This window comes from Hypoxylon fragiforme (genome assembly GCF_022984875.1).
Source record: "Hypoxylon fragiforme strain CBS 206.31 chromosome Unknown GGS25scaffold_10, whole genome shotgun sequence".
Lineage (NCBI taxonomy): Eukaryota > Fungi > Ascomycota > Sordariomycetes > Xylariales > Hypoxylaceae > Hypoxylon > Hypoxylon fragiforme.
The window spans coordinates 1,058,764-1,073,267 of NW_026054765.1; the positions used below are offsets into that span (position 1 = coordinate 1,058,764).

General features: G+C 48.7%; 6 protein-coding genes across 6 annotated transcripts; 2 read left to right on the forward strand and 4 right to left on the reverse strand.

Annotated features, from left to right (window-relative positions):
* Positions 1 to 1,240: 1,240 nt before the first annotated feature.
* GGS25DRAFT_81096 (uncharacterized protein) lies at positions 1,241 to 2,436 on the reverse strand. The gene is made up of 3 exons (XM_049266037.1): positions 2,167 to 2,436; positions 2,092 to 2,112; positions 1,241 to 2,037 (listed from the first exon to the last, which is right to left on the reverse strand). Exons 1-3 carry the CDS (start codon positions 2,202 to 2,204, stop codon positions 1,293 to 1,295), a joined length of 804 nt encoding a protein of 267 aa, XP_049112211.1. The 5' UTR covers positions 2,205 to 2,436; the 3' UTR covers positions 1,241 to 1,292.
* A 233-nt stretch (positions 2,437 to 2,669) lies between these two features.
* Positions 2,670 to 3,568, reverse strand: GGS25DRAFT_526183 (endoplasmic reticulum-based factor for assembly of V-ATPase-domain-containing protein; the record flags this gene model as incomplete). The annotated part of the gene is made up of 2 exons (XM_049264933.1): positions 2,670 to 3,224; positions 3,284 to 3,568. The coding sequence occupies 2 exons, from the start codon at positions 3,566 to 3,568 to the stop codon at positions 2,670 to 2,672; spliced, it is 840 nt and encodes a 279-aa protein (XP_049112212.1).
* A 386-nt stretch (positions 3,569 to 3,954) lies between these two features.
* GGS25DRAFT_81082 (hexaprenyl pyrophosphate synthase) lies at positions 3,955 to 5,743 on the forward strand. Its single transcript, XM_049266036.1, has 2 exons — positions 3,955 to 5,245; positions 5,306 to 5,743. Exons 1-2 carry the CDS (start codon positions 4,058 to 4,060, stop codon positions 5,465 to 5,467), a joined length of 1,350 nt encoding a protein of 449 aa, XP_049112213.1. The 5' UTR covers positions 3,955 to 4,057; the 3' UTR covers positions 5,468 to 5,743.
* A 351-nt stretch (positions 5,744 to 6,094) lies between these two features.
* On the reverse strand, positions 6,095 to 6,436 carry GGS25DRAFT_526185 (uncharacterized protein; the record flags this gene model as incomplete). Its single annotated transcript, XM_049264934.1, has 1 exon — positions 6,095 to 6,436. The coding sequence occupies one exon, from the start codon at positions 6,434 to 6,436 to the stop codon at positions 6,095 to 6,097; it is 342 nt and encodes a 113-aa protein (XP_049112214.1).
* A 1,906-nt stretch (positions 6,437 to 8,342) lies between these two features.
* On the forward strand, positions 8,343 to 10,278 carry GGS25DRAFT_526186 (cytochrome P450; the record flags this gene model as incomplete). Its single annotated transcript, XM_049264935.1, has 5 exons — positions 8,343 to 8,570; positions 8,636 to 9,117; positions 9,171 to 9,309; positions 9,377 to 9,987; positions 10,113 to 10,278. The coding sequence occupies 5 exons, from the start codon at positions 8,343 to 8,345 to the stop codon at positions 10,276 to 10,278; spliced, it is 1,626 nt and encodes a 541-aa protein (XP_049112215.1).
* Positions 10,279 to 10,713: 435 nt separating this feature from the next.
* Positions 10,714 to 13,224, reverse strand: GGS25DRAFT_528173 (uncharacterized protein; the record flags this gene model as incomplete). Its single annotated transcript, XM_049265161.1, has 1 exon — positions 10,714 to 13,224. The coding sequence occupies one exon, from the start codon at positions 13,222 to 13,224 to the stop codon at positions 10,714 to 10,716; it is 2,511 nt and encodes an 836-aa protein (XP_049112216.1).
* Positions 13,225 to 14,504: the final 1,280 nt, after the last annotated feature.

Below are 14,504 nucleotides of genomic sequence, written 5' to 3' on the forward strand. Positions count from 1 at the left end.
AGCCCGCCCGCGAGTAGCACGTGGGCGCAATGGGTTTCCTTAAAACTGGGATTCGTATTCTAGGTTGTGCCCAAATCAAAGTAACGGGACACTCAGAATCGTCCCGATGTTCCATAAATAAATACACTTCTAAGTATATAGTCAATGTGATATGTTGTGGTACCAGTAGGGATAAATATCCAATATTCTTTTGGTTCTTATCGGCTCTACTCCAATGCCTAGAAGCACAGTCTGACTAAATACCCAAGCAAAAAAAGGATCACCGTTAGCCTGGGCATCGTTGGTGGAAGAACCGCATCCTCGTAATCAGGTAGCGATTAAGTGGGATAGATGGGGTAACTTAAGACAGTATCAATCAATTCGAACTGGGATGGGATAATGCGCCTCTCAGGATACTCAACACTGTCGACTGAATGTTTCGTGGGGAAGGCAAGTAGATCGGCTATCTTAGCGGTAGGCGAGTGAGAGGCGAGATCGCCCGGTTTCCGTTGTCGTAATATGGCGTGCTACAATATCCAGATATCTGACATGTGATTTGAATTGTGGAGAGCGTTATGCTGATTCTTAGAAGTGATGCGCGTCGTCATCTATTATAAATGACGAATGGTTGATTCGGCGGCTGGGAAAAAGAGGAATGCCGACGAGAATTGCTGACACAATTTATGCCAAGCTTTGCCGGCAGGATGCCAGGGGAATCTCCTCAGTGACTCGTCAGACTTCGCCCAATGATAAATTAATCGCGCTGCGGCTGAACTTCGAAGGCCGCAATGCCGACTTCAATTGCCCGGCTGCATGTATCCACCAGAAGCTCTCGTTTGGCCGTCTTCAGTCAGACCCTGTTCGTGGTTTTCAAGTTACCAGCTTGAGTATTCCCGGGATGACAATTCCGAACCATAGGTCGCACAGCTCATACAAACACCACAGGAATGGCCATGCGAAAAATGTGACGCGTGTGCGACGTCCTAGGCTTGCGCAGTTTGGGTACCAAGTCTCGAGCTGCAGATTTCTCCTACAATTATCGTGTACCTTGCCGAGAGTTATGGCACGAAAAGAGCGCCCACACCTGATACGGCTACAGTTGTTGGGATGGCCCGTAGCATACCATCCATTCCAACGCCCCTTCTCTAGTGACACGGAATTGGATCGCCTGGTGACAGAACTAGGTTATATGAATTGGGACATAAGCTAGTAAATTTCCCCTAGGAGATATTCAATGCGGGAGCATAGTCAACTATGAAGTATCGTCTTATTGTAGGCAAATAAATAGGAGGTAACTTCGTGAACTATGACGCTCAACCCGACGTGTCGTTATCATGCTGATCCGATTTTGCCTTCAATATTGCTGCGTGACGCTTGGCGTGGAATTTTGCATCTTGCTTGTGTAAGGGGTTATAAAGCATGTTGCATTGCTTGCATTCCGTAAATCCCTTTTCATCTGCTGATAAGCTTAAAGTTGTCTGAACCGTGGCTGATTTGGAGGCCCGTGCTCGTCTTCCAGCTTCCGATCTGTTTATCAGTGGTATTTTCTGATTGAGCGTGTCCGCGCTGACATCGGATAGCGTATCCTTTTTTTCTTTCACCGGTATATGATGGTCGCCAATAAAATGCGACTCTGTGATTTCTTCGTCCGTTCTCGTTGGTTCTGTTGGGCATTTCAAGTCTTCGGATGTAGCTCGAGAGGGCACGCGAGTGGTAAGTCTTCGTCGTTTCCTTAGTTGAATATTTGGCATAGGAGGAGACGACGGCGGGGTGCTTGTAGGTTCTGCCAGTTCGGACGAAGGTTCAGGTGAAGGCTCGGTCGAAGATAACGCATGGTTTCGTGCGGATGGCATAATTTTGAAATAACTCAGGATTGAGCCATTCGTTGCTGGGGGTATGGCCGGAATGGGTTGACGAACATAAGGAGGGCGTGTGGGTTGTGTTGTTTCAACCTGGCATTCTACGATTTGTTCCTCAGCTTCGACACGCCGTTTTTTCGATACGGGCTCTTTTCCATCATTTGACAAAGGGCGCTTGCTATATGTTCGTAGTGGTCGTCTGTACGGATTAGCTTGTTTCCCAATTGCATTGAGAGGGCGGAAAACTAACGACCGAGGTGGCTTGTCTTTACTCCTGTGATACCAGTATTAGCAAAGGCCATGGATTATTAGTTGTCGCCGTACAAACCTTTCTGTATCGTGGGCTTTAATGGTTGGTCGCTCCATATCGATGGCTACCTAGTATATAACTTTTTCTTATTAGGTAGATTCTTGAATATTACAGATCAGCTTAAGGCATTTCTTAAATATTGCGCAAGTTAAGACCAAACGGATTAAACATTCAGATGTCGAGGATAGTGATAGTTTGGCAATTGCCTAGTAAGGGAGAAAAGTCGCGTAAATTGGTACAGATTTTAGCAGACGCGTCGCGGGTAAACGCGAATGTGGGGTTACTTAAGTGGAGAATAATTAATGATACTGTACTGTATTTCGCAGGTGGTGAGTTTAGCTTGGCAGCTGCCCGCCTAAGCTAACAACTTTAGTAAGACCACTATTTTGCACTGTATACACGGTAAAGGGGTCAGTTAATAATGTAAGTGCGGTCTGTAAGTTAGAATAGAGAAAAAGAAGAAAAAAAGGCGGAAACGGATATGTATAAATCTCGGATTCAAGTTTTGTGGCCTGTTGAATTCATGTCGGACTTTTATTCCTTCGGCGAAGATTAGTCTCGGAATTTGCATCATCCTGGGCCGTTAGATTGAAGGGCTCATCGTTAACTTTCTGGCCATTATCGTCCTCTCCAACAATCCAAGTCTGAACAATTTTCTTGACTTCCTTCTTTTTCTTTTCCACTTTTTCGCCCTCTTCCATTCGCCATGTATAAGCCGAGTAGACTGCAACTTCGGCGATGGCAACCATGATGCTGCCACCTAAACTCAGGAAGAGCCGTGCTGGGACGCTCCACCATCTTGCTGCCATCCAAAGAGCTGCAGCGCACCCAAAGACACTGACCAAAAAATTGATCACCAGTGTTATCTGTTTCTGAATGTCTCCATGCTCGATTTCATCACCTATATCAGACGCTCTAGAGGGTCTATTGACCTCAGCAAACGAATGCGCCATCGGAGCTGTGGGATCCCTCCGGGCGAATGATTCCCTCGGAGGTGCCTTCTTTAGCATCCGTTCATACGACCTTTCTTCCTCTTCGTGTCGTAATCTAGCCATCAATGCTTTATATTCTTGTGTCTATAGGCACGGGAGTCAACATCGCATAGTCAAGCAACATAAAGAAAGCGATGCCGAACCTGTTCTGGCTTCGGAGGTGGTGGGGGGATATAGACCGTGGCGCCACGCAAGAGTTCTTCCAGCTTGATCTTATCCCCTCCTTCTGAAGCTTTTAGTGTCGTCCATATATCGATAATCTGACCATGGCTTATGGGTTTTCCAATTGACGGATCTTCTAATGATGGCTCAACGTTGTCATTCATATTCGAATTACCCTCGTGGCTTTTGGCAACATCACCAATATTTGTCTTGGATAATTGGTTTAGTGCCTCTACTATGGAGGGGGTCATAGTAAGAAGAACCATGGTGTATGATGTTTGAAGAAGATGAATTAAGTTTCAAGTCGAGAAAGTGAGATGAGAAACTCAAAAACGAGTGAACTGATGAACATTGAAGTTTACATAGTGGCATGTATGTACCTATGTAACCTACATATGTATCTCTAGACTGAGTCAGCCACAGATCGGACCTTCCAAGTTCCAACGCCGACTCTAGGCGAGTTATCAAAGCTTAGCCACACCATCTATGTACCCGGGTACCTACCGTGCCACATCGAAGCATACGATCGATTTCCAATTCCTCGGTAAATTTTACTCGTGGTAGAAAATCAGCGTCATTTGTATGACAATTATTAATGAAAAAAAAAGAGGAAAAGAAGACAAGAAGAATAGGAAAAAAAGAATCACAATACAACCTGGGTCTATCGCCAATGCTCCGTCCACCTATCTCACAGCCTCTTTAAACCAATTGGATTCTTGGAAAATTTTCCAAATCCCAACTGATATTCAGTCGCAATGCAGCTTCGAACTGGAGCTTCGGTGCTCTTCAAAATTCGACCCGCAGCGGGCCGACCAACAGTTTTTTCACCATGTTCAGATTGCCGTAGAGCGGCCTCTTTAGATCTTCGGATACGCATATCAAAATCGCTATATCATAATAGTCCCAAAAGATCCTCAATATGGGCGGCGGCAGCCTCGGTAGCTTCGAATATGGTGTCCAATGCGGTCACTCGAGCTACCAAGTCCGAACTACCTATAGATCCTCTACGAATTGTCGCAAAGGAAATGAAGCACTTGACTGGCGGTATTCGGCATCTTCTAGGCTCGGGAAATCCTTCTCTGGATCGAATCGCAAAATACTACACACAAAGCGAGGGAAAACATGTGCGGCCACTAATAGTTTTACTCATGTCTAGAGCGACTTCGTTATGTCCTAAAGCTCCGGAATCCCCCCCATCGCATTCTACGGCAACGATAGACTCTGCGATTTCTCCCCTCGACGTACTATCTGACGATAACCCCTCTTCGCCGGAATTCTCCTCGCAGCCCGAATCCTCCGATGGCGACGTGTTACCTTCCCAGCGGCGCCTTGCCGAAATCGCGGAGTTGATTCATACTGCATCACTGCTGCACGACGACGTCATAGATCACTCAGTGTCCCGACGTGGTTCTCCATCCGCCAATTCCGAGTTCGGTAATAAGATGGCTGTTCTGGCGGGCGATTTCCTTTTAGGAAGAGCTTCAGTCGCTCTAGCGCGACTACGCAATGCCGAAGTAGTCGAACTCCTAGCCACCGTTATTGCCAACTTGGTAGAAGGCGAGTTCATGCAGCTGCAGAACACGGAGCGCGACGAGCGGAATCCTAAGTGGTCGGAGGATACATTCACATACTACCTTCAAAAAACATATCTCAAGACGGCTAGCTTGATCTCGAAATCTTGTAGAGCTGCAGCACTTCTAGGGCGAGCAGACGCGGCCACCGTAGATGCCGCCTACGCATACGGAAAGAATTTGGGTCTCGCATTCCAATTGGTCGATGATATGCTAGATTATACGAAGTCTGGGAAAGATTTGGGAAAACCGGCCGGGGCGGATCTAGAGCTAGGACTTGCGACTGCGCCCTTATTGTTCGCATGGAAGACAACACCGGAGTTGGGGAAGTTGGTCGGGCGGAAGTTCCTGCAAGAGGGTGACGTGCAAAGGGTAAGGCCCATCCACGTGTCGTTCGCGTCTTATAAGGGATCTGCTAACCATGTTTCCTAGGCACGCGAGTTAGTCTACCAAAGCGACGGTATCGAACAAACGAGGGCGTTAGCAGAAGATTACTCATCACAAGCGATCGCTGCGCTTAATGCGTTCCCTGCCAGCGAAGCGAAAGACGGGTTGATAGAAATGGCGATGAACACGTTGAAACGTCAAAAATAAAATACCCCTTATAGACTTGTATTACATTACCACTCAGAAGCAAGTATCTTTGGTGTTAGAGCGGGTTTGTTTGTATGCTGCGTGCCGTTGTACAAGTACATGTGTTTCTAGGCACATCGCAAACAAGCAGCCACTCGTGTGGTTGTATAGATACCGATTTATGTACAATTATGGACGGACGGCACATGTATAGACAGAAACCACCAAACTCAAATATTGAACCATCCAGACGCCTGTTTTAGAGAACCACCACCATTGTCTCCTATCTCCATATTCCATCCGTGAATGCCTCTAGGGCTGCATCATAGTGTCACCTTAGGCTGTCTTTAACATTGCAGGTTATATCACTTTCCCCACTTGAAGTCCTGACAGTATAAGGACAGCATCGGATTCTAGGTAAGACGAAATTTCAGCCACAGGGTCAACCACTATATACGAAGCAAGATACAAGGAGGGATAGGTAGTAGGTAGACATCTACTACTAACTCACCAGTGCCGTGACTTGGCAACACACCTTCACGCCGGGACAGCCCTCCAGATTACCATGACCTAAAAGCAACCATTTCCCCCGTCAGTTACAAAGCTTAAACGAAAAGGGGGCCACTTCCTATTCAAAGTAGTGGTTGATCAGGCAGGTATTGAATTGACAAACTTACACAGAACACCATTAACATCGTTCGGATTCAACCGGTACCCATACAGCGCCGCGAGCCATTGGATCAGCGGCAGGTCGCCTGCTAACGTCCCCTGGCAGCACTGCAGCTCCCCCGCGTTGACGGCCGCGCACCTAGGAGATGGGCGAGGCGTCCAGAGGAACGAGGGCGGTGGCGCGTTGCCAATTTCTTTGAGGATGTCGAGGATGGGGGAGAGTTGGATGGGGTTGGGTTCTCGAGTAGCGGCTGTGATGAGGGTGGACGAGAGGAGGGGGGAGAGGAAGAAGGGGGTGAGAGGGATGGTGGAGATGTGCATGGTGGGCTAATGATATTATTGTAGGTCGGTGGTCTTCAGCGTTGGATTGAGTCTTGGAATTATCTGGCTCTAACCTGAGTTATGATCGACAAGCTCTCTATTGGGCTTGACCAGTCATCGCCAGCTTGCTTATATACACCACCGCCTATTAGCTGCCCAGTGAACTTCCATTTATTTTGGCTAACATACCAACTCGAGCACATAAGATGGTGATCAAAGGTACGTCGCATATCGTGAACTATTTTCTGCTCCGGCGAGGCCGTACTCGTAGATAGGTACCCAAATTCCTGTCGATGGTAGCTCAAGCAAGTGTCAACTCTAGTAGACATCATTGAGTGATAGTCTCGGTCTGTATAACCTCTTTCCAGACAAAACCCAGGATTTACGTGCAAGGACACACCTTCATCATTCATCATTCCTACGACTGTGCAATCGCCGACCCTTTACTTTATTTGAAGTCGAAATAAGAGATGTGGTATTGACGTACTGCTTATAAACGCCACGCAATCCTAAATTTTCGACCGGCCAGAAATTCATATAAGGCTTAAGTAGATCGGCAGGGTCTTACCTGCGGTTCGTCCCGACTGACTGTTCCATCTTTGAATGATCTTCAGGAACCGGCTACTTGGGTCTTACTTGACTCGCACCATAGCGCCTTTGTGCTAGGATTTTGCACATGATCAATATATTGAGAGACATATGAAACATTTACAGTGCTATCTGCTTCATCTAGCTGTATCTGGTAAAGAGTTACGTTGAGATGAGTCCCTGATAATACCTATCCAGTATGGACCCCCACAATACTCTCGTCTCCCACATAGAAGATCTAACTGTTCTCGAAAAGCGGACGAAAAGATCCGACTTCGTGCGCCCAGCAGTATTTCCTTAGAACAACCTTAGACACTTAAGACCTGTTTCTCTAGCCTTCCCTCGACTATCATTATGTTCCTGGATTCCCGTTTCTCGATACTGAACTCTGATTAGCCCAGAGTTGCAGCCACAGCCCACTACTCATGCTTCAACCCGAGATATTGGAATTTTCTAAAGATAGAATGATATAAGGCGGGCCTTCCATAATTTCCAGAATACTTCTAGACTGGCTCCTGTCGTACGGAAATGATAGATCGGCCTATGGCTGCGGTCACGAAGTACAATATGTGATCTTCAACTGGGCAGTAAGCACTTGACTCTTGATGACTCCCATCTGATTTGATAGTCGTACAGGTATGCGCAGGCTCTTACTAGGAAAATTGTTTACACAATTATCGAACTTTCAATTAACGAAGAGGTGAGAAGTTAGAGTGAATAGGTAGTCAGTATGATCCTACACGTCATTAGCTTCACTATCCAACTTCCGTCCGATTACCCCCCTATCTTCTAAGATACTGGCCGACTTACGATGTCCTGAGTTGGTATGACTGATAACTACTCAAAAATACTGAACTAGGGACTTACCTGAACATTACTGATTTCACACTGTCCGATTATACGTAACTCCTGCTTGAAGACATCGCTATGCTAATAATACCCGAACAATTATAGACGAGATGCATGGTTCAAAGATGAAGATCTCTTTAGTGTCAAAGACAGATGTCTCATTATTCTTTCAAGTCAACCTCAATACTAGTTCAACTGTCCCTGTCTTGAAAGCCATCGAGCATCATCAGCAGTGTTGACTGCTTTCCCTCCAACTCAAACCCCAACGTTAATACTACCTTCCGGCCGAGATATATGCCTAGACAATGCAAGATAAATGTATGAATTCTAGTCGGATAGCTTCTATATAGGCAAGCAGAAGAACCTTTCATTATATATTGAAGACGAATTATCGTATTCATTCATCGTAGCGACTTTACCCTACCGCTCTTCGCTGCTCCCCTTTTCGTGCCGGAGCCTACCGAATAGCATGGCAGTCTTCACTCATACAGTCCTCATCGCTTCTGCAGTAATTCTAGTAACTATTATAGCCATCACCTTTATGAACCTTGTTCTCCGTCTTTTCTCGAACGCCTCACTCCCACCTAACCTCCCCTGGGCCGGGACCGGAGAAAAGGGGAGCCGCTGGGCTCGAGCTAAAGCAAATTTAACTGGCATAACGAATTTGAGAGCTCTTCTGGACGAGGGGTACAGCAAGGTAAAGTCTGATATCAAGAACCAACCAAAGCATTTCCAAGACTCATTCTAATTTTAACGATGTAGTACTCCAAGCTCGGCCAGACTTACGTGCTACCATACTATATCAACGGGCCTCAAATCATCCTGCCAAACTCACAGATCCGATGGCTTCTAGAGCAACCAGACACCGTGCTGAGCCAGGAAAAGGTCAACCGCCAATTCCTCGAGGCAGACTACACCTTCTTACATGCCAACCTTGTCGATGGTCCCGTTCACCCAGAGATTATCCAGCACCAGCTCACGAAGAGACTTAACACTTTTACCAACGACGTAGTGGAAGAGGTAAATATTTGCCTGGAAGAGATCTGGGGCACAGATACCGAGGAGTGGCGCGAAGTGAAGGTCTACGACACGATGCTCACCCTCGTCGCCCGGCTCTCAACTAGGGTACTGGTGGGAGTGCCCCTATGTCGTAACGCGGACTTCTTAAAAGCCTGTAGTCAGTTCATTAGGAAAGTCGCTCTCACCGCCGCAGCTATAAGTCTGTTTCCAAGGTTTCTGAAGCCGTAAGTGAAGGAACTCTAGCAATAACGACTGGGCTGATATATCAGCTTACTAGGTTGGTCGGTCCCATCTTCACCCTGTATGACTATATCCAATACCAGCGGTGTAGCGCATTCCTCATGCCAACCATCCTCTCACGACTCGAAAATCTGCGCAAGTACGGGCCCCAGGATAAAGCCGAAGCCCCCTCTCCGGTATGAAGAAACCCCCCCCAGCAACTACCTACTACTCATTTCGTAAGCACCGACTAACTTTTTCCAGAACGATTACATCCAATGGGCCATCGACCACGCCCTCTCCAAACCCACCATCAACCCCACGGAGCTAGACCCCCGCGTCATAGCCTGCCGCTTCTCCGTCCTCGCCTTCGCCGCGATCCAGTCCTCCGCCATCACCCTCACCAACACGCTCTTCGACCTCGCGGCCTCTCCTTCGTGCACTGGCTCGCTAGCCCGAATGCGCGACGAGGTGCTACGCGCTACCACCGCCGCTTGCCCCCCTAACACAACAGCAGCAGCAGCACCACAAAACCAACAACCCTGGTCAAAAACAACCCTTCCCCACACCGACTCCGCCCTCCGCGAAAGCCTCCGGTTGAACGGGTTCATCGAGCGCGGCGTCATGAAGACCGTCGTCGCGCCCCAGGGCGTCACGATTCCAGATGGCTCGCGCATCCCGTTCGGTACCAAGGTGGGCGTTTCGGGGTACAGCATTCATCACGACGAGGACATCTATGTTGACGCGCGGCGGTATCGGGCGTTTCGGTTCGTGGGTGGGGTTATGGGGGAGAAGGGGGAGGGAAACGGGAAGGCGCGGGGTTTGGTTGCGACGAGCGAGACGTTCTTGGGGTTTAGTCATGGCCGCCATGCTTGGTATGTACCTACCTACCTACCTACCGTCATCGCCATCATCATCATCACCACCCCTATCGTATCCCATCCAATCCCAACCCGTCTAGGAAGAGCGCTGACCATCATGACTACCTACCTATACGTAGCCCCGGCCGCTTCTTCGCCGCTAACCAGTTGAAGATCGCGCTGGCGCATATCGCGCTGCTCTACGAGATCGAGCCGATCCCTCGAAGACCGGCTAATCGTTGGTTCTTTGGACATATTGCGCCGCCTATGACTGAGGTGTTGAGGGTGAGGCGGAGGAAGGGGTGAGAGTTGTGATGTCTATTATCGTAGGGCTGTAGATTTGAGTAGAAGGGGGGTATGGATGGGACAGAGGGGGGGGGGGGGGTTGCTTCATTCTCAATACCTATACCTACCTACTCCCTACCTGGGAAAGGAGCTCGTCTGGCAGGCTCTGTGTAAATTAAAATCGATTACCTAGTATTCCTCACGTATACATGTTACCTAGTCACTGGCATCGAGAGGTGGATTTCAGTAACGTTCAGGTTTGGATTGGTATCTTCATATCCTCATGTCTTCGTATTCCCATGTCTTCGTAAAACCGTCATCTCGTGATCCACCCACCATCTACAACACGTAGAATTAATACTCTGACTCCCAGGCAACATCAACCAGACCACCCAAGTCACTGCAACCTGGAGTCCATCTACCCCATCACCCCCCCCCCCCCCCCCCACTGCACGCCTACCCCCTCCTCCTCACCCTAAACGTCTCCCCACTCCACCCAAACGCGCGATTCAATCTCCTCCCGTACCTCCTCGCGATCGTGAACGGGATCTTGCCCCGCGGATGCGGCTCGTGGAACTGGATCCTCCCCAGGCCCAGCCCATCCGATCTCTCGAACTGCCACACCGAGCCGTACAGCTTGTCCGCCGAGAACAAGCCCGTCGATGTCATGGCGTGCAGGAAGTCGGCCCAGGCGATCTCGCCCGGCGTGGAGGTCGACTCGGGGTTGAAGAAGAGGGTGCGGAAGACCTTGAAGGACTTGGAGTCGACGGTGATAGGGGCGGGCTGGGGTTCTGTGTTCGCGAGCTCGGTGTCGAGAGGTGACGATGGGCTTGTCGGGGGCTGGGCCTGCTGCGGTACTCCTCTGGTCTTCTGCTTGGTTCTCTGGATGTCTTGTGCGTCTTTCGATTCCTGGGGGTGGAGCCCGAAATAGAGCGTTGATAAAGGTCGGTACAAAGTATCCAGATCATCCAGCTTCTGCTCCTGTTGTTTAGTTGCCACGGGAGCTTTCGCAGTCCAAGGAGGCGTGCGTTGCAAGATGCGAGGCTGCGATAGAAGCTGCCGTGCCGCGGTTCTGTCCATCTTTCCACACTTGGCGTGCATCAGGCGATCGAGCCTGTCCCATACGTCGTCTAGATTGCGTTCAGCCAGTCGAAGCGTTTCCACGTTTTCCTTAGTCCGGCGCTTCTCTACCGGGTAGAAGAACTTCTTGCGCAGAGGGTTAGCTAGCGTTGCCACCTCTTGAAGGTCATCGGCTTGAAGAGCAGCCGATATTTCTTGCCATGGTGCGAAGGTTTCCGTGTAATCCTTGTCGATGCTGTTTTGTTGATCTAGTGTGACGTGCTCGAAGGTTCGCGCCCATGGGAGGTACAGGTCGATCTGGTTAATGCACTGGGATAGTATAGATAGATCTCCAATTGTTCCAGCGACGCGGGCGGATAACAGGTCTGATGCACTCTTCTCCGCTTGCAGCAACCTCTCGAGTTCGTCTAGGATCAAGGGCATGCTGATTAGGAATAGGGAGAACCCGTCGACCATCAAGGTTGACAGCAGCCAATTCGTTTCCAGCTCAACGGTGCTGCCTTTAACGATTCGTCTTAGTCGGATGTCCATCTCGGATGATGTGCTGTTCCAAGGTTGGCATCGCACATAGCGGGAGCGAAGCGGTGGGGATGCAGGAACTTCATCCCTGAGTACAGCCAAATGGCCTTGAGCTAGCTTGTCTGCGTAATGGCGGAACTTTAGAATGGCTAATCGATATTCTTGAGGCAAATCCTTAGTAGGATCTATGTTGGAGCGATGCTTCTGCTGTAATTCTTGTAGGTTCTTGGCTTGCCGGCGAAGCTCCGAGAAGGCTTCCAGTTGGGCGTAGGCGGAGGCGACTACTTGACCGATGAGGCGAGCCCAGAATGTGGTTTCGTGGCCAGGTCTAAGGGTAGGGTGTATATCCCCATTAATATCTTTCAACATTTCTGATCGATGCTCCTTCGCGTCCTCAAGCTGCTCAGCGAAGTAGCTCGGGTCTTCTCGCAAGGCCCAAAGATGATCTTCGGCGGCAGATTCTCTGGCGCCGAGGAGAGATACAATTCGGCCTAGGTCGAGATGCGTGGGGACTCGATACGGAGCTTCTGCCGCCAGTAAAGCAAGGGATCCAAGACCGCTCGACTCGCCTTCGACATGAATTGCTGGCTCGGGTTGAACAGGGAAGGCATCAGTTGTTAGGGTGTCCTCTGGAACATCATGCAGAATCTGCTTGCAGCAATCTACTAGAAATTTCAAAAGCCTTTCCTGTGCTTCCAAGACAAGAAGACCTTCTCCTGGTAAATACTGCTTCCGGGTCATCATCCAGACAAAAGCGTGCGGATGGTCCTCCCATGAAATTAATCTGCCATAGTCTGTAGCGTTGGTGGCTCCGTCTATGATCATGACATGCTTGCTTAAGAAGATGGGTATGATAGCCTTTGTGACGTGACCCAGGTGCATGGCAGCCCCATCCGTACCGGAGAACTCAAATGGGGGATGACGACCTCGTGCATTAAGCAGCAATAGCAGCGTTTTGGGTTGTACAAGATCTTCTTGGTTGATGTACGGCCATATGAACTCTGACCTATATTGAGGATCGGCCTTTAGGTATTGCCCTCGCGCGGAACACTTTCGGATTGCATCGAAATCTGGACGATGCATTACGGGCATGCCCGGCCAGGCATTCAACAGTATCTTGAGCCTTTGGGGCCGTATTTTCTTTCCCCACCGCTTCCTAATTGTAGCTTCATGACGAATCATGATCTCGTGGAGTGTATCATAGCTGCTGAATATCGCTTCTGATCTCACCTTGGCTTCTTGACGGACGGCAGCTGGCGATTTGTGCTCGAACTCGCTTAATAGAATATCACGCAGGAAGCCTGAGTCGTTGTACCCAGCTTCAGCTAGGGCTTGGGCAGCCCAATCCGGACTAACCTTACGTGCCATCATGATATTCCTGTGCTGGGTCTACAACATAAATGGATGTGCATCAAGTCTCATGATGATTTGTAACATACCTGGATTGTCGGCAATCGGCAGACAAAAGCGGGCGTTTGGTTTGGTGGCATCATTGGAAGGTTTCAATAACTTGATGAATGGTAATGTGTTTTCTTTGACCTCGTTTTTTCCATTTTCTTTTGTTGTAGAAAACAATCTGAATAAATGGCATGGATATGAGATAAGTAGTAGAACTACATAGTATACTGTAGGTACCTAACCGCACACTGGTTTGGCAGCTATTGGTCATCGTCGTGGATGGTACATGTATGCAATGGCCCATGTTCCATTGCCCATCTCCGAATGCTTCAAACGATCCAATGTCGATTCCCGCCCCCAGAGAAAGATCATGCTACTTTGAACGGGAACCTGCGTTGCTCTGCCCTAACATGTAGCGCGCGTACATATGAAGAATTTGTCGCTTACACAACATAATGCATAACTTAACTTCAGTCTATATAGGCGAAAGCCTCATGGCATCTTCATCTCGAGGCAATAAAAATACGACAGGACTTCAGGTCCAATATATTGCAAGCCAAACTCATATTTGGTGTTTTTAGGGAGCAAAGATTGTGAGACACTACAATCATTGAGCGAGAAGTTGTATTAAACAGCAAAGAATAATACATGTATGTATGCAGTATGTAGTATGAACAAACAGAGAACGCATCAAATACATGAGAATGCAAACGCAGTAGGTTACCCAATGGGGTATCACGTGACCGGCAATAAGTCACATGACTTTATGCTTACAAAATTAATTGAATCAATCACCTAACCTAACCCATTGACAGGTTGCGTTGTGATTGATTATCTCGCAATCGCAAGAAGCGCATGCTACATACATCGCCTTGATGCATGTATGAAAGGCTCTGGAGCCATAAAAAAAGCTTCGAAGGGCTGAGATGCGGAAATGCGGCACAGTACCGCACAGCAGGGACGGTGAATTGTGCTGCCTCACGTCAGCCGCGATAGCGAGAAAAGAATTGAATCTCGAGAGTCTGGACAGTGGAGGGAGGGTACCTGGGTACGGTCCCCCCTTGCTTCGGGTGCTAGCGTCAAGCATTTTAGAAGCCGGACCGGCTTGTTGGCCCGTAGGCTAAGTAACTACCTACCTACCTAATTATTTCAATTGAAGCGCTGGTTTATGCCCCTGACTAACTGTCTTAATAACTATACCTATCATTGATGTTTTATGACAGGCAAATACATGTCATTACTACCTACAT

Bases quoted from the DNA above. Each gene is read 5' to 3' on its own strand.
- GGS25DRAFT_81096 (XM_049266037.1), bottom strand. From the start codon at position 2,204: ATGGAGCGACCAACCATTAAAGCCCACGATACAGAAAG. The intron at 2,113-2,166 runs GTTTGTACGGCG...CTGGTATCACAG, and splicing joins AAAGCCCACGATACAGAAAG to GAGTAAAGACAAGCCACCTC. The intron at 2,038-2,091 runs GTCGTTAGTTTT...TAATCCGTACAG, and splicing joins AGTAAAGACAAGCCACCTCG to ACGACCACTACGAACATATA.
- GGS25DRAFT_81082 (XM_049266036.1), top strand. From the start codon at position 4,058: ATGCAGCTTCGAACTGGAGCTTCGGTGCTCTTCAAAATTCGACCCGCA. The intron at 5,246-5,305 runs GTAAGGCCCATC...CATGTTTCCTAG, and splicing joins AAGAGGGTGACGTGCAAAGG to GCACGCGAGTTAGTCTACCA.